This window comes from Athene noctua, chromosome 39, assembly GCF_965140245.1.
Source record: "Athene noctua chromosome 39, bAthNoc1.hap1.1, whole genome shotgun sequence".
NCBI lineage: Eukaryota > Metazoa > Chordata > Aves > Strigiformes > Strigidae > Athene > Athene noctua.
The window spans coordinates 475,421-496,343 of NC_134075.1; the positions used below are offsets into that span (position 1 = coordinate 475,421).

The 20,923-nt window shown below is 61.2% G+C and overlaps 1 protein-coding gene across 1 annotated transcript in view; it reads right to left on the bottom strand.

The window, feature by feature from the left end:
- UBA1 (ubiquitin like modifier activating enzyme 1) overlaps positions 1–17,550 on the bottom strand; it is a 32,134-nt gene extending 14,584 nt beyond the window's left edge. The window contains exons 1-13 of the mRNA XM_074931092.1: positions 17,455–17,550; positions 15,219–15,329; positions 14,033–14,091; positions 12,392–12,560; positions 9,974–10,108; positions 8,365–8,471; positions 7,971–8,061; positions 6,018–6,150; positions 5,809–5,906; positions 4,648–4,794; positions 3,259–3,414; positions 3,054–3,164; positions 412–492 (exon numbers count right to left, since the gene is read on the bottom strand). Coding sequence (XP_074787193.1) covers positions 412–492; positions 3,054–3,164; positions 3,259–3,414; positions 4,648–4,794; positions 5,809–5,906; positions 6,018–6,150; positions 7,971–8,061; positions 8,365–8,471; positions 9,974–10,108; positions 12,392–12,560; positions 14,033–14,091; positions 15,219–15,329 — 1,398 coding nt within the window. The 5' untranslated portion in view covers positions 17,455–17,550. The remainder of the gene's footprint in view (positions 1–411; positions 493–3,053; positions 3,165–3,258; positions 3,415–4,647; positions 4,795–5,808; positions 5,907–6,017; positions 6,151–7,970; positions 8,062–8,364; positions 8,472–9,973; positions 10,109–12,391; positions 12,561–14,032; positions 14,092–15,218; positions 15,330–17,454) is intronic.
- Between the last annotated feature and the right edge of the window lie 3,373 nt (positions 17,551–20,923).

Sequence of the window (20,923 nt, forward strand, 5' to 3'; positions counted from 1 at the left end):
ACTCGTGAGGACAGTTGGGGGACCCCTAGGGACACCTGGGGACACTCAGGTGACCCGTGAGGACAGTTGGGGGACCCCTAGGGACACTTGGGGACACTCAGGTGACCCGTGAGGACAGTTGGGGGACCCCTAGGGACACTTGGGGACACTCAGGTGACCCGTGAGGACAGTTGGGGGACCCCTAGGGACATTTGGGGACACTCAGGTGACCCGTGAGGACAGTTGGGGGACCCCTGGGGACACTTGGGGACACTCAGGTGACCCGTGAGGACAGTTTGGGACAGTTGGAGGACCCCCAGGGACACTCAGGTGAGCCGTGAGGACAGTTGGGGGACCCCTAGGGACATCTGGGGACACTGGCAGCCCTTCAGTGACACATGGGGACACGCGGGGACATTTGGGGACACTGACCACAAAGTACTTCTGGGCTCCCAGCTTGGCCTGGAGCTCCGCCCCGAAGACAGCGATCTGCCCGTCATAGCGGCTGTTGCGCTGGGGACAACCGGACGTGTCACCCGGAGGTGGCACCCTGTCACGTCACCCCCCTCGTGTCACGTCACCCCCCTCGTGTCACCTAGAGATGTCATCTCCTGGCGTCACCCGGACACATCACCCCCTCTTTGTCACCTCCTAGCGTCACCCGGACGTGTCACCTCCTCGTGTCACCCGGAGATGTCACCCCCTCGTCACCCTGTTGTGTCACCTGAACATGTCACCCCCTGACATCACCCAGATGTGTCACCTTCTCCTGTCACCTCCTGGTGTCACCCAGACACATCACCCCCTCTTGTCACCTCCTAGCGTCACCCGGACGTGTCACCTCCTCGTGTCACCCGGAGATGTCACCCCCTCGTCACCCTGTTGTGTCACCTGGACATGTCACCCCCGGTGTCACATCCTGTCACCCTGTCACATCATCCGGACACGTCACGCCCCTTGGATCACCCGGACGCATCACCCCCTCCTGTCACCTCTTGGTGTCACCCGGACGTGTCACCCACTCACGTCACCCCCTCCTGTCACCTCTTGGCGTCACCCGGACGTGTCACCCACTCACGCCACCCCCTCCTGTCACCTCTTGGCGTCACCCGGACGTGTCACCCACTCACGCCACCTCCTCCTGTCACCTCTTGGCGTCACCCGGACGTGTCACCCACTCACGTCACCCCCTCCTGTCATCTCTTGGTGTCACCCGGACGTGTCACCCACTCACGCCACCCCCTCCTGTCATCTCTTGGTGTCACCCGGACGTGTCACCCACTCACGCCACCTCCTCCTGTCACCTCTTGGTGTCACCCGGACGTGTCACCCACTCACGCCACCCCCTCCTGTCATCTCTTGGTGTCACCCGGACGTGTCACCCACTCACGCCACCCCCTCCTGTCATCTCTTGGTGTCACCCGGACGTGTCACCCACTCACGCCACCTCCTCCTGTCACCTCTTGGCGTCACCCGGACGTGTCACCCACTCACGTCACCCCCTCCTGTCATCTCTTGGTGTCACCCGGACGTGTCACCCACTCACGCCACCTCCTCCTGTCATCTCTTGGCGTCACCCGGACGTGTCACCCACTCACGCCACCTCCTCCTGTCATCTCTTGGCGTCACCCGGACGTGTCACCCACTCACGTCACCCCCTCCTGTCACCTCTTGGCGTCACCCGGACGTGTCACCCACTCACGCCACCTCCTCCTGTCATCTCTTGGCGTCACCCGGACGTGTCACCCACTCACGTCACCCCCTCCTGTCACCTCTTGGCGTCACCCGGACGTGTCACCCACTCATGTCACCTCCTCCTGTCATCTCTTGGTGTCACCCGGACGTGTCACCCACTCACGTCACCCCCTCCTGTCACCCCGACACGTCACCCAGATGTGTCACCCACTCATGTCACCCCCTCCTGTCACCCCGATATGTCACCCCGATATGTCACCCAGACGTGTCACCCCCAGGTGTCACACCAAGGAATCACCCCCTCCTGTCACCCCCTTGCGTCACCCGGACGCAGGGACACCCATAGGGACCCCAAAGCCCCGCCCCCTGGTGCCACCCACCCACCCACAGGTGGCCAACACCGACCCCATCAAGAGGCTCACCCAGGGGTGACCCCAAGGAGGTGGCACCCATGGGTGCCCCATGGCTGACACCCACCCATAGGTGCCCCCAAGAAGTGACGGAGCCATGAGTGTCCCCACGGTGACCGACCCGTGGGTGCCCAACGACCCCCACCCATGGGTGCCCAACGACCAACTCCCACCCATGGGCGCAGCTTGGGCAAAACCCACCCATGGGTGACCCCACGGAGACGCCCACCCATGGGTGACCCCAAGAACACGCCCACCCATGGGTGCCCCAAATCAACACCCACCCATGGGTGCCCCCAAGAACACGCCCACCCATGGGTAACCCCACAGAGACGCCCACCCATGGGTGCCCCAAATCAACACCCACCCATGGGTGACCCCAAGAACACGCCCACCCATGGGTGACCCCACAGAGACGCCCACCCATGGGTGCCCCAAATCAACACCCACCCATGGGTGACCCCAAGAACACGCCCACCCATGGGTGACCCCACAGAGACGCCCACCCATGGGTGCCCCAAATCAACACCCACCCATGGGTGACCCCAAGAACACGCCCACCCATGGGTGCCCCCACAGAGACGCCCACCCATGGGTGCCCCCAGAGACGCCCACCCATGGGTGCCCCAAATCAACACCCACCCATGGGTGCCCCCACGGAGACGCCCACCCATGGGTGCCCCCACGGAGACGCCCACCCATGGGTGCCCCAAATCAACACCCACCCATGGGTGCCCCCACGGAGACGCCCACCCATGGGTGACTCCACAGAGACGCCCACCCATGGGTGCCCCCACAGAGACGCCCACCCATGGGTGCCCCAAATCAACACCCACCCATGCGGTGCCCCCAAACCCATAACCAACCCAGAGGTGACCCCAACCCACAGGAATGTCCCCCCCCCTCCCCCAAGGAAACAGCACCCATAGGTGCCCCCTCCCCCACCCCACCGCACCCATGGGTGCTCACCGGGCGACACTGCTCCTCGCTAAGCACCGTCTCCTTGTTCTCCTCGGGGAGACACTCCAGGGCGTCGAAGTACAACCATTGGGTGACGGGCGTGAACTTCCCCGACACCGCCTGAACGCAGGGACGGGCCACCGGTAGCCACAAAGGGCACCCAGGTAGCCCGAGCGGTCCCCGAGGTGGCCCAGGTGACCCCGGGGGTTTTTACCTTCATGACCTCCTGGGCCGCCAAGCCCCCGATGAAGGCGTTGACGGGGGCCAGGTCGCCGGTGGCCTGGAAGGCCAGTTCCCGCAGAAGATGCTGGTCCAGTTCGGCTCCCGGGGCCACCTCCCGGGTCAGGGCCACCACCTCGTCCGCGTCACCCTAAGGGGACACACACACACACACACACACACGCAGGGGACGTGACACCCGTGTGGGGACGCCCAGGAGAGCCCTTGGGGATGGTGGTGGCCTGGGGTAAGAGTTGGTGGCCACGATGGCCCCTGGTGGCCCCCAATTGTCCCCAAGGGGTGGTGGGGTGATGGCGGGCGGCCATTTTGGTACAGGACCTGGTGGCCTCCGTGTCCCCAATGTCCCCAACACCCCCAATGTCCTCAAATGTCCCCAAATGTCCCCAACTGGCGATGGGGCCGTGGCGGGCGGCCATTTTGGTACAAGACCTGGTGGCCTCCGTGTCCCCAATGTCCCCAATTGTCCCCAGCTGGCGATGGGGCCGTGGTGGGCGGCCATTTTGGTACAGGACTTGGTGGCCTCCGTGTCCCCAATGTCCCCAACACCCCCAATGTCCTCAAATGTCCCCAAATGTCCCCAACTGGCGATGGGGCCGTGGCGGGCGGCCATTTTGGTACAAGACCTGGTGGCCTCCGTGTCCCCAATGTCCCCAACACCCTTAATGTCCCCAATTGTCCCCAGCTGGCGATGGGGCCGTGGTGGGCGGCCATTTTGGTACAGGACTTGGTGGCCTCCGTGTCCCCAATGTCCCCAACACCCCCAATGTCCTCAAATGTCCCCAAATGTCCCCAACTGGCGATGGGGCTGTGGTGGGCGGCCATTTTGGTACAGGACCTGGTGGCCTCCGTGTCCCCAATGTCCCCAACACCCTCAATGTCCCCAGCTGTCCCCAGCTGGTGATAGGGCCGTGGTGGGCGGCCATTTTGGTACAAGACTTGGTGGCCTCCGTGTCCCCAACACCCCCAATGTCCTCAAATGTCCCCAAGAGGTGGTGGGGCTGTGGCGGTCGGCCATTTTGGTACAAGACTTAGTGGCCTCCATGTCCCCAATACCCCTCCTGTCCCCAAATGTCCCCAACTGGATGGGGCCATGGTGGACGGCCATTTTGGTGGAGGACCTAGTGGCCTCCATGTCCCCAAAGTCCCCCAGTGTCCAAAGTTGTCCCCAAGTGGTGGCGGGGTCATGGTGGGTGGCCATTTTGGTGGACGACCTGGTGGCCTCCACGTCCCCAACACCCCTAATGTCCCCAAATGTCCCCAACTGGCGATGGGGCCATGGTGGGCGGCCATTTTGGTGCAGGAGCTGGTGGCCTCCATGTCCCCAAGGCCCCCGGTGTCCCCCCGGCCCCCGGTGTCCCCCCACCTGGTGGCGTGGCCGAGGTGGGCGGCCATGTTGGCGTATGAAGCGGTGCAGGGCCTGCCAGCCCCAGTGCATGATGGGAGGTCTCTCAGCCTTCCCAAAGTCCGTGATCATCAGCTCCGGCTCCACCAGCGCCTCCCGCAGCCGCTTCTGGGGACGGCGAGGACACGGGGTGGGCGTGGGGGGTGCGACAGGTGAGCAACCAGTCCCTCCCAGTCCCTCCCAGTATACCCCAGTGACCACCCGATTTCTCCAAGTCCCCCCCCATTTCACTCCCGAACCCTTCCCGGTATCTCCCAGCGACATCCCACTACTTCCCAGTACTCACCAAACCCTCCCATTACCCCCCAGTTTCCCCCATACCCCTCCCAGTTCCCACAGACCCTTTCAATTCCCTCCCAGTTCCCCCAGTACCTCCCAGTGCACCCCAGTTTCTTCCCAGTCATGCGCATCTCCTTATAATCCCCCTCCCAGTGCCTCCCAACCCCCCACAATGCCCTTCCAACACCTCCCAGTGCTCCCCAGTTCCTTCCCAGCACTCCCAGTTCCCTCAATCCCTTTCCATGGGCCCCTCAGTCTTCTCCCAGTCCCAATAATCCGCCCCCAGCACAGCCCAGTACCCCCTATCCCCTCCCAGTCCTTCCTAATCCCCTCCCAATCTCTCCCAGTACCTCCCAATTTCCTTCCACTGCTCCATAATCCCCTTCCAGTCTCTCCCAGAGCCCCATAATCCCCTCCCAGTGCTTTCTGCTCCAACCCCAGTTGCTCCCAGTGCCTCTGGTCCCCTCCCAGTACTCCCTAATCTGCTCTCAATCCATCCCAGTGCCCCCCAGTCCCCTCTCAAGTCTCCCTCCATTCCCAACAATCCTCTCCCAGTGTATCCCAGCATCCCCTAGCCCCTCCCAGTCCTTCCCAGTCCCCCCCAGCCTCTCCCAATACCCCATAATCCCCTCCTAGTACTTCCTATCTGCTCTCAGTCCATCCCAGTGCCCTCCAGTCCCCTCCCAGTGCCTCCCATTCTGTCCCCAGTCCCCTTCTAGTGCACCCCACTCCCTCCCAACCTGTCCCCAGTCCCTCCCAGTGCCACCTTGCCCGCTCCCAGTTCTCCCCAATCCATCTCCAGTCCCTCCCAGTGCCTCCCAGTCCCATCCCAGTGCCACTCACGAAGCGAATGTGCTTGGGCATCTTGACCTGGGTGACGATCCCCCCCCTCACGTAGTCCCCGAACCCGCTGGTGTCCCCAATGCTGAAGGTGTACGGCCCTGGGGGGACGGGCTGTCAACTGAGGGACCCCACAAACTGGGAGACCCCCCACAGGAGACACCTTGGGGTCCGGGAGCCCCCATAGAGGGGCGGCAGGCGCGCGGGCTCACCGAGGACGCGGATCTCGACGGGGCCGCAGCCGTTCAGCTCCTCCATCCCCTCCACTTCGGTGAAGGTGACGAAATCGCCCGTCTCGAAGCCGTGACGAGCCTCGTCCAGGCACGTCACCTCCCCCGGGCACCCCTGCAGGGGGAGGAAACGGGGTGCTGAGGGGACCCTGGCATCTGGGTGACACCTACCCCCACTCCCAGGGATCTGGGTGATGCCCGACCCCCACCCGCTGGCATACAGGTAACACCTACCCCCGCCCTCGGGAGTCAGGGTGACACACTACACCCAACCCCAATGGTCTGGGTGACACCTATCCTCATCCCCGGGGGTCCAGGTGACACCTACCCCCACCCCCAGGGATTTGGGTGATGCTCGACCCCCACCCCCAGGCGTCTAGGTCACACATACCCCCACCCATGGGTGTCTGGGTGACATCCTCACCCCAGGGGTCCAGGTGACACCCTATACCCACCCATGGGTGTCTGGGTGACATCCTCACCCCAGGGGTCCAGGTGACACCCTACACCCACCCATGGGTGTCTGGGTGACATCCTCACCCCAGGGGTCCAGGTGACACCCTATACCCACCCATGGGTGTCTGGGTGACATCCTCACCCCAGGGGTCCAGGTGACACCCTATACCCACCCATGGGTGTCTGGGTGACATCCTCACCCCAGGGGTCCAGGTGACACTCTATACCCACCCATGGGTGTCTGGGTGACACCCTCACCCCAGGGGTCCAGGTGACACCCTATACCCATCCATGGGTGTCTGGGTGACACCCTCACCCCAGGGGTCCAGGTGACACCCTATACCCACCCATGGGTGTCTGGGTGACACCCTCACCCCAGGGGTCCAGGTGACACCCTATACCCATCCATGGGTGTCTGGGTGACACCCTCACCCCAGGGGTCCAGGTGACACCCTATACCCATCCATGGGTGTCTGGGTGACACCCTCACCCCAGGAGTCCAGGTGACACCCTACACCCATCCATGGGTGTCTGGGTGACACCCTCACCCCAGGCGTCCAGGTGACACCCTACACCCATCCATGGGTGTCTGGGTGACATCCTCACCCCAGGGGTCCAGGTTGACACCCTATACCCACCCATGGGTGTCTGGGTGACACCCTCATACCAGGAGTCCAGGTGACACCCTATACCCACCCATGGGTGTCTGGGTGACACCCTCACCCCAGGCGTCCAGGTGACACCCTACACCCATCCATGGGTGTCTGGGTGACACCCTCACCCCAGGGGTCCAGGTGACACCCTACACCCATCCATGGGTGTCTGGGTGACACCCTCACCCCAGGGGTCCAGGTGACACCCTATACCCATCCATGGGTGTCTGGGTGACACCCTCACCCCAGGCGTCCAGGTGACACCCTATACCCACCCATGGGTGTCTGGGTGACACCCTCACCCCAGGGGTCCAGGTGACACCCTATACCCATCCATGGGTGTCTGGGTGACACCCTCACCCCAGGGGTCCAGGTGACACCCTATACCCATCCATGGGTGTCTGGGTGACACCCTCATACCAGGGGTCCAGGTGACACTCTATACCCACCCATGGGTGTCTGGGTGACACCCTCACCCCAGGGGTCCAGGTGACACCCTATACCCATCCATGGGTGTCTGGGTGACACCCTCACCCCAGGCGTCCAGGTGACACCCTATACCCATCCATGGGTGTCTGGGTGACACCCGCCCCCAGGCGTCCAGGTGACACCCTATACCCATCCATGGGTGTCTGGGTGACACCCTCACCCCAGGCGTCCAGGTGACACCCTATACCCATCCATGGGTGTCTGGGTGACACCCGCCCCCAGGTGTCCAGGTGACACCCTACACCCAATCCCAGGGTGCCCAGGCATCTGGGTGACACCTACCCCCGCCCCCAGGCGTCCAGGTGACACCCTACCCCCACCCTTGGGGGTGCAGTACCTTGGTCACCATGGAAACCATGGCACTGAGAGGTTGTTCCCCGTTGGTGTCCGTCACCACCATGTCGTCCCCAAAATCACAGAAAAGCTGCCTAAAATGGAAGTGGAGGGGGGGAGAGGGGGATCAGACAGGGGGCCCAGCTGTGCGGGAGCCCCTATAGAAGGGATTTATGTGCCTGGGACATCCTATAGAGGGCACCCAGGTGTCCCCAGGCCCCTATAGAAGGGACCCAGGTGTCCCCAGGCCCCTATAGAAGGGACCCAGGTGTCCCCAGGCCCCTATAGAAGGGACCCAGGTGTCCCCAGGCCCCTATAGAAGGGACCCAGGTGTCCCCAGGCCCCTATAGAGGGCACCCACGTGTCCCCAGGCCCCTACAGAGGGGACCCAGGCTCACCCGAAAAGTCCGCGGGTGTCGGCCACCACCAGTTTGATCCCGTGGCTGTGGCAGAAATCCCCGACCCAGAGTTGTTCCTCCAAGGACGAGTTGGTCAACACCACCACCTATAGAAAAACCCCATCCAACTGTCCGTCACCCGCGGCGAGGAACAGGCAGACGGATGGACAGGAGGCTCCGGTGGGGGTGGGTGGGTGAATTACTCCCTCTGAGAGGGTTAATGATCCATCCCCCCCCCCCCCCCCGAAGGGTTATGGGATTTGAGGGGTACAGGCAGACAAGGAGGTACAGGCGGACGCACAACCAGTGGCTGGATGGACAGACGAGTGCCAGACAGGACAAGGAGACCCTCAGACCCAGAAATCAGGGGGTATAGGGGGGGTCCGGGGGGGGGGTACAGGCAGCCACGGAAACACAAAGAGTCGCATAAAGGTACAGTCAGACGTACAACCGGCTGGACAAGCAGACAAGGATTGCGGAGACTGTCAGACCCCAAAAATACGGGATAGAGGCAGTTTTGAGGGGGAACAGGGGGTCCCGAGTGGGTACAGGCAGCCAAAGATACACAAGGAACCACAGAGAGGTACAGGCAGACACACAACCGGACAGACAACAGCACGCAGAGACTGTCAGAGCCAGACAACAGGGGGTACAAGGGGTCTTGAGTGGGTACAGGCGCCTGCGGAGACACAAGGAGCCACGGAGGGGTACAGGCAGACGCACAACCGGACACAGGGCCAGAGAGTCGGACGCGTCACGACACGTGGTGACTGTCAGACCCTAAAACTAGAGGGTACAAAGGGTTCTGGGAGGGACAGGCGGTAACGGAGACACAAGGAAGCATGGAGAGGTACAGTCAGACACACAATCGGATACGTGGACAGACAGTCAGACACGTAGTAGCAAAAACCGGGGGGTACAAGTAGTTCTGGGTGGGTACAGGTGGCCACGGAAACAAGCGGCCCCGTAAAAGAACAGTCGGACGTACAACCACGCAGACAGTTGGAACCGTAACAGCGTGTGGAAACTGTGACACCCCCCCAAAAAAAAAAAGGGGTACAAAAATCCTGGGGGGGGGGAAGTACAGCCAGCCACAGCGACACGAGATGCCCCGGAGAGGTACAGTCGGACGCACAACCGGATGCAGAGACCGGGCAGGGGGGGCGGACGCTGACACAAACAGCCCCCAGCGGTGGTTGTGGGGAGACAAACACTTTTTGGAGGCACAGCTGTTGCCAGGGAGGGTTAATGTGGCTGTTCAGGGTACAACCGGCCACGGAAGTTACAGTCGGTTACGAGTACAGCCGGACAGGTGACACTCCAGTGACAGTCGGGGCAAGGCCGTGGGTTGTTTTGCGTCATCGTGACCATCACCGGGTGGGTACAAGCGGCTTTTGGAGGTCCGAGGGGTCACAGAGGCTACAGTCGGCCACGTGAGAGACAGTCGGCCACGAAAGGGACAGGCGGATGGTCAAACAAACAGCCCGAGTGGTGATTTGGGGGAAGAAAAGGGGGTACAGGCAGATGTGGGGGGCGCAGGTGAGTGTCGGGGGGTGTCGGGGGGTACTGGTGGGTGTCAGGGGGGGTACAGGCGGACGTCGGGGGGTACCTGGAAGGGTGCAAGCAGGTCCTGGCTGAGGGGCTGACGGGTGCTGGTGACGGCCACGTAGGCGTTGAGCTCGGCCAATCGGGGCAGCGTCGCCTCCGCCCGGTTCTGCCCCACGTCCTCCTCCCGCAGGTAGAACTGGAAAGGGGCGGGGACAAACACACAGACATGACACACAGCCCCCCCCCACACCCCCCCCACAAAAAAAAAGAGGGGGGGGGGGTGTCAGGGGAGTCCCTACAATCTGCCCCAGAAATCACAACCCACCCAGACACCCTCCCCCCCCCCCCCCCCCCCCCCGACAACAGGCAAGGAACCCCCCCCCCCAGGGTAAATTAGGGCACTTGAGGGGGAATTTAAAGGCTGGAGGGGGGGTATTAGGAACCCCTGGGGGGGTATTTAGGGCCCCTGGGGGGGTATTTAAAGGCAGGGGGGGTATTTAGGACCCCTGGAGAAGTATGTAAAAGCTGGAGAAGGGCATTTAGGTACGCCAAGGGGGGTATTTAGGACCTCAGGGGGTATCTAGAGCCCGGGGGGGGAGATGTTAAAAGGGCAGGAGGGTATTTAGGACCCCTGGGGGGTATTTAAAACCAGGGGGGGTATCTAAGCTCCCGGGGGGGGTATTTAAAGGCCCCTGGGGGGGTATTTAGGTACCGCAGGGGGGTATCTAGGACACCTTGGGGGGTATTAAAAGGGCAGGGGGGGTATTTAGGACCTCTGGGGGGGGTATTTAAGACCCCTGAAGGGGTATTTACAGGCTGGGGGGATATTTAACCCCCCCTGGGGGGTATTTAAGGGCTATGGGGGATATTTAGATATCCCCGGGGGGTATTAAGGGCAGTGGGGGGTATTTAGACAACCCCGGGGGGTATTAAGGGCAGTGAGGGGTATTTAGACCCCCCCTCAGCAAATTAATTGCCCCTGGAGTAGCTTTTATCTCCTTTAAAACACTCATTTATCCCACACAGCCCCCCCCCTGGGAGCTAATTACCCCCCAGCTTAATTAATTATACCCCAGTTTAATTAATTAACCCCAAGAAAAGCATTTAATCCTCTGATATACCCCTATTACAACTTCAAAGGTGAATAATTACCCCGGGGGGGGCATTTACCTTCCCTAAGCAAGCCAATCACCCATACAACCCCCCTAATTATCCCCCCCACTAATTAATTACCCTGGGATTCGTTAATTATCCCACAGCATAATTAATTAACCCAAGGAGGGGCATTTAGCTCACCTGAGAAACCCAATCACCCCAAAGAGTAACGGCCCCATGGGGTTTAATTACCCCTAAATTCATTAATTATCGCCACATTCATTAATTAAACCGGACTTTAATTAATTAACCCATGAAATTCACATTTATTTTTCTTTGTAAACCTTGATTACAAATTAAAAGGTGGATTAATTACCCCAAAGGGGGCATTTACCTTCCCTAAACAACCCCATCACCCTGCACAACACCCCTCCCAATGTACTAATTACCTCCTATACTAATTAATTACTCTCTTAGTGAATTAATTATTCACTAATACCATTAATTAGTCCAAAAAACATCATTTAATTGTCCTGATAAGCTCTAATAACACCAAGAATGGATTAATTACCCCAAGGGGGGCATTGAGCTCCACTGAGGAACCCCAGAGAGCAACAGATCCATGGGGGTTAATTACCCCCTAATTAATTAATTAAGGGGGGGGGGGCATTTAACTCCTGATGAGCCCGAATAACGACTCCAGGGGTGGATTAATTACCCCAAGGGTGGCATTTACCTTCCCTAAACAACCCCATCACCCCGCACAACACCCTGGCACTGTATTAATTACCTCCTAAACTAATTAATTACCCCTTAGTGAACTAATTATTCATTAATACCATTAATTAGTCCAAGAAATATCACTTAATTGTCCCAATACGCTTTAATAACACCAAGAATTAATTAATTACCCCAACGGGGGCATTTACCTTCCCTAAACAACCCCAACACCCCGCCCAACACCCTGGCACTGTATTAATTATCTCTTATACTAATCAATTACACCTGAATTAATTATTTATTTCTTGATAAAACTAATTAGACTAATCAAGCCAATTTAATTGTTCCGCTAAGCGCTGATACCACCAGCAACAGATTAATTACCCCAAGGGGGGCACTGAGCTCTCCTGAGAAAGAGAACCACATCCCCATGAGACTTAATTACTCCCTAATTAATTAATTAGTTATTAACACACACTTAACTCCTGATAATGGCTTCAAGCGTGGATTAATTACCCTGGGGGGGGGCATTTAACTCACCCCACTCACCCCCCCCGCCTTGCTACGGCACTTCACTACCCTGGAAGTTTTAGAGGAGGAGGGGGGGGGTGTGTGTTGTTAATTAACCTGAGGTTAATTAAGCCCTGGGGGTTAACGAACTCACCTGGGACGCGAGGTCGGTCCAGGCGGCGGGCTGGGGGTCGTGGAGGGTGACGGATTTGACCCCCCCCAGCACCAGATTTTTGGCCACCTCCACCCCCAGCCCCCGGAGCCCCGACACCAGGACGTTGGACGTCTGCATCCGCTTCATGGCCTCGTGCCCCAGCACGTACCTGGGGGGGGGGGGGGGCAAAAAAAAATAAATAAATAACGGGGGGGTCACGGGGGGGGTCCCCCAAAATTCCTCTAGGGCTGTGGAAATGGCGGAAGGTACCTGGGAGGGATCTGAGTGGGGAGGGAGCCCCCCAAGTTTGTAAGGAACTGCACACGCATATCCCCCCCCCCCGGCACCAAGGGACCCCCCCTATATCCTCATGGAGCACCCCAAATCTTTAAGGGCCCCCCCAAACCTACAGGGACGTCCCCAAATCTTTAAGGACCCCCCCAGCACCTATGCAGCCCCCCAAAGTCTATAGGGACCCCCCCCAAAACTCCTGGAAGGGACCAAGACAGCTGGGGACCCCCCAACACCCCCATGGAGCACCCCAAATCCCCAAGGACCCCCCCAAGCACCTCTAGAGCCCCCCCAAAACCATAGGGAACCCCCCAACACCCCCACGGAGCACCCCAAATCCCCAAGGACCCCCCCAAGCACCTCTAGAGCCCCCCCCAATCCATAGGGACCCCCCAACACCCCCACGGAGCACCCCAAATCCTCAAGGACCCCCCCAAGCACCTCTAGAGCCCCCCCAAATCCATAGGGACCCCCCCAACACCCCCACGGAGCACCCCAAAATCTTTAAGGACCCCCCCAGCACCTATGCAGCCCCCCAAAGTCTATAGGGACCCCCCCCAAAACTCCTGGAAGGGACCCAGACACCTGGGGACCCCCCCAACACCCCCACGGAGCACCCCAAATCCCCAAGGACCCCCCCAAGCACCTCTAGAGCCCCCCCCTAGTCCACAGGGACCCCCCCAAGCAGTATAGAGCCCCCCCACACTGCTGGAACGGACCCAGGAGTCTGGGGGGACCCCCCCCCCCAAAACTCTCATGGAGCACCCCAAATCCCTATGGATCCTCCCAAGCACGTACAGAGCCCCCCCCAATCCATAGGGACCCCCCCAACACCCCCATGGAGCACCCCAAATCCCCAAGGACCTCCCCAAGCACCTCTAGAGCCCCCCCCAATCCATAGGGACCCCCCCAACACCCCCACGGAGCACCCCAAATCTTTAAGGACCCCCCCAGCACCTATGCAGCCCCCCAAAGTCTATAGGGACCCCCCCCAAAACTCCTGGAAGGGACCCAGACACCTGGGGACCCCCCAACACCCCCACGGAGCACCCCAAATCCCCAAGGACCCCCCCAAGCACCTCTAGAGCCCCCCCAAAACCATAGGGACCCCCCCATCACCCCCACGGAGCACCCCAAATCCCCAAGGACCCCCCCAAGCACCTCTAGAGCCCCCCCTAATCCACAGGGACCCCCCCAAGCACCTCTAGAGCCCCCTCAAATCCATAGAGAACCCCCAAAACTCCTGGGGGGGGGGGACGGGACACCCAGGCACCCAGGGAGCCCCCCCCCAACTCCTAGAAGGTCCCCAGAAATTTGGGGACCCCCCCCCAAGACCCCCGGGGTACTCACAGCTGGCGGGAGTAGAGCCCCTCATCGATCTCGGCCTCGCCCCCGTTCTTCGCCATGCCCTGGGGGGGTAGGGGGGGGACAAAAGGTGACAACAGCGTCACCAGGGGGGGACAGGGACACCGGGGGGGGGGGCTGAGAGGTGACAAAGGGGTGACACTGGGAGCGGGTGACGTGCCCGGAGGTGGGGGGGGGGGCTGTAAGAAGAGCAGGGGGGGTGACAATGAGGATTGAAGGGGAACATGTGTCACCCCCCAGGACACGCAGGTGACATTCTCATGGACAGGGGTGACAACGAGAGCAGAGAGGGTGACAGGGACACCCTGGGGGGTGACAAGTGGGTGACACTCCTGTTGGTGGGGGCGGCTCTGAGCAGAGGACAATGAGGACTGAGGACACGTCACCCCCGGGGCATGTAAGGACAGACGGGTGACACCAGGTGACAACCAGGTGACATCGGGTGATAATCACATTAACGCATGTGGCTCAGAGCACCACAGAGGTGACAACAAGCCCAGAGGAGGTGACAGAGCCCTTCCAGAGGGTGACAGGGACACCCAGAGGTGACAAACAGGTAACGCCAGGTGACAAAAAGGTGACACCAGGTGACAACCACCTTACTGGGGGTGGCTCAGAGCACCGGAAAGGTGACAACAAGCCCAGAGAAGGTGACAGAGACACACAGGGGTGACAATCAGGTAACACCGGGTGACAAAGAGGTGGCCCCGGGTGACAATCACCTTACTGGGGGTGGCTCAGAGCACCAGAGAGGTGACAAAAGGCCAGAGAAGGTGACAGGGACACCCAGGGGTGACAAACAGGGAATAGGAGGTGACAAAAAGTTGGCACCGGGTGACAACCACTTTAGTGGGGGTGGCTCAGAGTACCAGAGAGGTGACAACAAGCCCAGAGAAGGTGACAGAGCCCTCCCAGAGGGTGACAGGGACACCCAGGGGTGACGGGAAGACACCCAGGTGACAGCCGAGTAACACCGGGTGACAAAAAGGTGGCACCAGGTGACAAAAAGCCAGCACCGGGTGACAACCACATTAGTGGGGGGTGGCTCGAAGCACCAGAGGTGACAAGAAGCCCAGAGAAGGTGACAGGGCCCCACCCACCCACCCAGGGCAGTGCTGGGGACACCCGGGGGGTGCTGGGGACAGCGAGGTGACAGTCGGGTGACACTCACGTTGGTGGGGGTGACGCTGGGGGGGACGGCGGGGGCGGGGGCGCGGCTGGAGCCCGTCGGCGGCTCGGACCCGGAGACGCGGCGCTTCTTCGACAGCGGGGAGCTGGACATCTGCGGGGTCAGAGGTCAGAGGTCAGCTGGGGACACCCAGGGTGACGGCAGGTGACACTCAGGGTGACAGCAGGAGGGACACGGGCGGACGTTTCGGGGAGGCAGGGTGGCCGTGGGTGACACGCAGGGGAACACTGAGGGACACGCAGGGATGTCAGGTGACACCGGGAGGGACATGGGGTGACACAAGGTGACACCAGGAGGGACACGGGGTGACACTGGTGACGCTGGGGGCAGCGGGTGATATTTGGGGGGACGTGGGGTGGCACCAGGGATGGAGGGTGACAGAAATGGTTACTTGGGGACACTGGGGGACACACCAGGTGACAGAGGGTGACACCAAGGGATGGAGGGTGACATCAGGAGGGACACTGGGGGATGGAGGGGGGCACTTGGGGACACACCAGGTGACAGAGGGTGACACTGGGGGACAGCAAGGGGTGGAGGGTGACAGCAGAAGATGCTGGGTGACACTGAGGGATGGACGGGGACACCGGGGGGACATTGGGGAATGGAGGGGGGCACTTGGGGACAGCCTGGGTGAAAGAGGGGGACACTGGGTGACACCAGGTGACACTGGGGGATGGAGGGGAGCACTTGGGGATGGAGGGTGACAGAGGGTGACACCAGGTGTGACACTGGGGCATGGAGGGGGGCACTTGGGGACACACCAGGTGACAGAGGGTGACACTGAGGGAAGGAGGGTGACACCAGGGGGGACACCAGGTGACAAAGGGTGACATCAGGGGATGGAGCGTGACACCAGATGACGCTGGGTGACACCGAGGGATGGAGGGTGACATCAGGAGGGACACTGGGGGATGGAGGGGGGCACTTGGGGACAACCTGGGTGACAAAAGGTGACACTGGGGGGATGGAAGGAGACACTTAGGGACAGACCAGGTGACAGAGGGTGACACCTGGAGACACCAGGGGATGGAGAGTGACACTGAGGGATGGAGGGTGACACCAGGGGTGACACTGGGGGACACCAGGGGACACTGGGGGATGGAGAGGGCCACTTGGGACAGACCAGGTGACAGAGGGTGACACTGAGGGATGGAGGGTGACACCAGGGGGGACACTGGGGGACACCAGGGGACACTGGGGGATGGAGAGGGCCACTTGGGACACACCACGTGACAGAGGGTGACACTGAGGGACAACAGGGGATGGAGGGGGACACTTGGGGACAGTCTGGGTGACAAAGGGTGACACTGGGGGATGGAAGGGAGCACTTGGGGACATTTGGGGATGGAGAGTGACAGAGAGTGACACCAGGGGGGACACTGGGGGATGGAGGGGGGACACTTAGGGACAGACCAGGTGACAGAGGGTGACACCTGGAGACACCGGGGTGACACCAGGGGGGACACTGGGGGCTGGAGGGAGCCACTTGGGGACACACCAGGTGACAAAGGGTGACACTGAGGGACACCAGGGGATGGAGGGGGACACTTGGGGACAGTCTGGGTGACAAAGGGTGACACTGGGGGACACCGGGTGACACTGGGGGCTGGAGGGGGCCACTTGGGGCCACCTGGGGATAGAGGGTGACACTTGGGGACACACCGGGTGACACTGAGGGATGGAGGGGGACACCGGCGGGGGGGGGGGGGGACACACCGGGGGATGGAGGGGGGACGCATCCAGTGACAGAGAGTGGCACCAGGGCACACACCGGGTGACAGAGCGGGGACACCACGGGACACCGGGTGACACCGCCCCCCCCCAAGGGACAACCCCCCCCCCCAAAAAGCCCCCCGGGGGGGGCGGGGCTTGCCCAGGGGCCCCCGTTACGGCGGGTCCCATTGAGGGAAGTGGCGGGGGGGGGGGCGGGCAGTACCGGGGGGGGGTCCCCGGCGCTGGGGGGGGGCGTGGGGGGGGTGCCCCATTACCGGCCCCCGCTGGGAAGGAGCCCGAAGCGGGGGGGGGGGGGGGGGGCGGGGGGGGCCCCCCGGCGGCCTCCCCTCAGGCCCTGCCGGGGGTTCCCACATCCCCACAAACCGGCGCGGGGCTTCCCGCACGCCGCTCCCCTTGATTTTTACCTCCTCCCGCCCCCTCCCGGCTTTCGGGGTCCCCCCCAGCCTCTCGGGGTCCCCCCCCGGCCCGGCCCCCCCCGCACCAATGATGCTGTCCAGGCCCCGCCGCCGGGTCCCGCCCGCTCCGCTCGGCTCCTCCGCGACAAGATGGCGGCGGCGGCGGCTGGCCCCCACCGCCCCCTCCCTCCCCACCCGAACTCCCGCCCTCCGACTCTTCCTATTGGCCCACAACACCCGAAGCCGTCTTCTTATTGGTTGTCGCCTCCCGCCACCGCCCGCCTCCTCCCCCGACGCGCTGATTGGTGGGAGGGGGACAGGGGAAGAAGGACGCGCCCCGGCTGGACCCGCCCTCTTCCTCTTGTCCGAGCCCCGGATGTGGAAGCCCCGCCCTTTAGGGGGCGGGGCCTCGTGACACAGCACCGCGCGCGCGGGCCCGACGGCGGCCGGGAGGGGACATGGGGCGGCGACGGGGGAGGGTACAGGGGGCTATAGGGGCCTCTGGGGGGCTATAGGGGGCGTGTGAGAGTCTATAGGGGCCTCTTGGGGGATATAGGGGCTATAGGGGGCGTGTGAGAGTCTATAGGGGCCTCTGGGGGGATATAGGGGCTATAGGGGGCGTGTGAGAGTCTATAGGGGCCTCTGGGGGGATATAGGGGCTATAGGGAGCGTGTGAGAGTCTATAGGGGCCTCTGGGGGGATATAGGGAGCGTATGAGCGTCTATAGGGGCCTCTGGGGGGATATAGGGGCTATAGGGAGCGTGTGAGAGTCTATAGGGGCCTCTGGGGCGATATAGGGAGCGTATGAGCGTCTATAGGGGCCTCTGGGGGGATATAGGGGCTATAGGGAGCGTGTGAGAGTCTATAGGGGCCTCTGGGGGGATATAGGGGCTGTAGGGGGCGTGTGAGAGTCTATAGGGGCCTCTGGGGGGATATAGGGGCTATAGGGGGCGTGTGAGAGTCTATAGGGGCCTCTGGGGCGATATAGGGAGCGTATGAGCGTCTATAGGGGCCTCTGGGGGGATATAGGGGCTATAGGGGGCGTGTGAGAGTCTATAGGGGCCTCTTGGGGGATATAGGGGCTATAGGGGGCGTGTGAGAGTCTATAGGGGCCTCTGGGGGGATATAGGGGCTATAGGGGGCGTGTGAGAGTCTATAGGGGCCTCTGGGGCGATATAGGGAGCGTATGAGCGTCTATAGGGGCCTCTGGGGGGATATAGGGGCTATAGGGGGCGTGTGAGAGTCTATAGGGGCCTCTTGGGGGATATAGGGGCTATAGGGGGCGTGTGAGAGTCTATAGGGGCCTCTGGGGGGATATAGGGGCTATAGGGGGCGTGTGAGAGTCTATAGGGGCCTCTGGGGGGATATAGGGGCTATAGGGAGCGTGTGAGAGTCTATAGGGGCCTCTGGGGCGATATAGGGAGCGTATGAGCGTCTATAGGGGCCTCTGGGGGGATATAGGGGCTATAGGGAGCGTGTGAGAGTCTATAGGGGCCTCTGGGGGGATATAGGGGCTGTAGGGGGCGTGTGAGAGTCTATAGGGGCCTCTTGGGGGATATAGGGGCTATAGGGGGCGTGTGAGAGTCTATAGGGGCCTCTGGGGCGATATAGGGAGCGTATGAGCGTCTATAGGGGCCTCTGGGGGGATATAGGGGCTATAGGGGGCGTGTGAGAGTCTATAGGGGCCTCTTGGGGGATATAGGGGCTATAGGGGGCGTGTGAGAGTCTATAGGGGCCTCTGGGGGGATATAGGGGCTATAGGGGGCGTGTGAGAGTCTATAGGGGCTTCTGGGGGGATATAGGGGCTATAGGGGGCGTGTGAGAGTCTATAGGGGCCTCTGGGGCGATATAGGGAGCGTATGAGCGTCTATAGGGGCCTCTGGGGGGATATAGGGGCTATAGGGAGCGTGTGAGAGTCTATAGGGGCCTCTGGGGGGATATAGGGGCTGTAGGGGGCGTGTGAGAGTCTATAGGGGCCTCTTGGGGGATATAGGGGCTATAGGGGGCGTGTGAGAGTCTATAGGGGCCTCTGGGGCGATAGAGGGAGCGTATGAGCGTCTATAGGGGCCTCTGGGGGGATATAGGGGCTATAGGGAGCGTGTGAGAGTCTATAGGGGCCTCTGGGGGGATATAGGGGCTATAGGGGGCGTGTGAGAGTCTATAGGGGCCTCTTGGGGGATATAGGGGCTATAGGGGGCGTGTGAGAGTCTATAGGGGCCTCTGGGGGGATATAGGGGCTATAGGGGGCGTGTGAGAGTCTATAGGGGCTTCTGGGAGGATATAGGGGCTATAGGGGGCGTGTGAGAGTCTATAGGGGCCTCTGGGGGGATATAGGGGCTATAGGGAGCGTGTAAGAGTCTATAGGGGCCTCTGGGGGGATATAGGGGCTATAGGGGGCGTGTGAGAGTCTATAGGGGCCTCTGGGGGGCTATAGGGAGCGTGTGAGAGTCTATAGGGGCCTCTGGGGGGATATAGGGGCTATAGGGAGCGTGTGAGAGTCTATAGGGGCCTCTGGGGGGATATAGGAGCTATAGGGAGCGTGTGAGAGTCTATAGGGGCCTCTGGGGGGATATAGGGGCTATAGGGAGCGTGTAAGAGTCTATAGGGGCCTCTGGGGGGATATAGGGGCTATAGGGAGCGTGTAAGAGTCTATAGGGGCCTCTGGGGGGATATAGGGGCTATAGGGAGCATGTGAGAGTCTATAGGGGCCTCTGGGGGGATATAGGGGCTATAGGGGGCGTGTGAGAGTCTATAGGGGCCTCTGGGGGGCTATAGGGGGCGTGTGAGAGTCTATAGGAGCCTCTGGGGGGATATAGGGGCTATAGGGAGCGTGTGAGAGTCTATAGGGGCCTCTGGGGGGATATAGGGGCTATAGGGGGCGTGTGAGAGTCTATAGGGGCCTCTGGGGCGATATAGGGGCTATAGGGGGCGTGTGAGAGTCTATAGGGGCCTCTGGGGGGATATAGGAGCTATAGGGAGCGTGTGAGAGTCTATAGGAGCCTCTGGGGGGATATAGGGGCTATAGGGAGCGTGTGAGAGTCTATAGGGGCCTCTGGGGGGATATAGGGGCTATAGGGGGCGTGTGAGAGTCTATAGGGGCCTCTGGGGGGATATAGGGGCTATAGGGAGCGTGTGAGAATCTATAGGGGCCTCTGGGGGGCTATAGGGGCTATAGGGGGCGTGTGAGAGTCTATAGGGGCCTCTGGGGGGCTATAGGGGGCGTGTGAGAGTCTATAGGGGCCTCTGGGGGGCTATAGGGGGCTATAAGTCAGCTACAGGCTTCAGTGGGCTGAGGGACCTATAGCAACCTATAGGGGCATATAGGGAGCCTCGCCATTGAGGATTTACCGGGGGGCGGGGGTGTCCTATAGGTGCCCGGGGGGGGAACTAAGGGGCAAAAGGCACCTATAGGGGTGGGTTATAGGGCGCTATAGGGATCTATAGGGGCTTAGGGCGGAGCTATAGGGGAATCTATAGGCCCCCCCCCCCCAAAAAAAAATTGGGGACCCAGGATGCAGCTGAAGCTCCGTCACTTTATTAACAGACACACACACA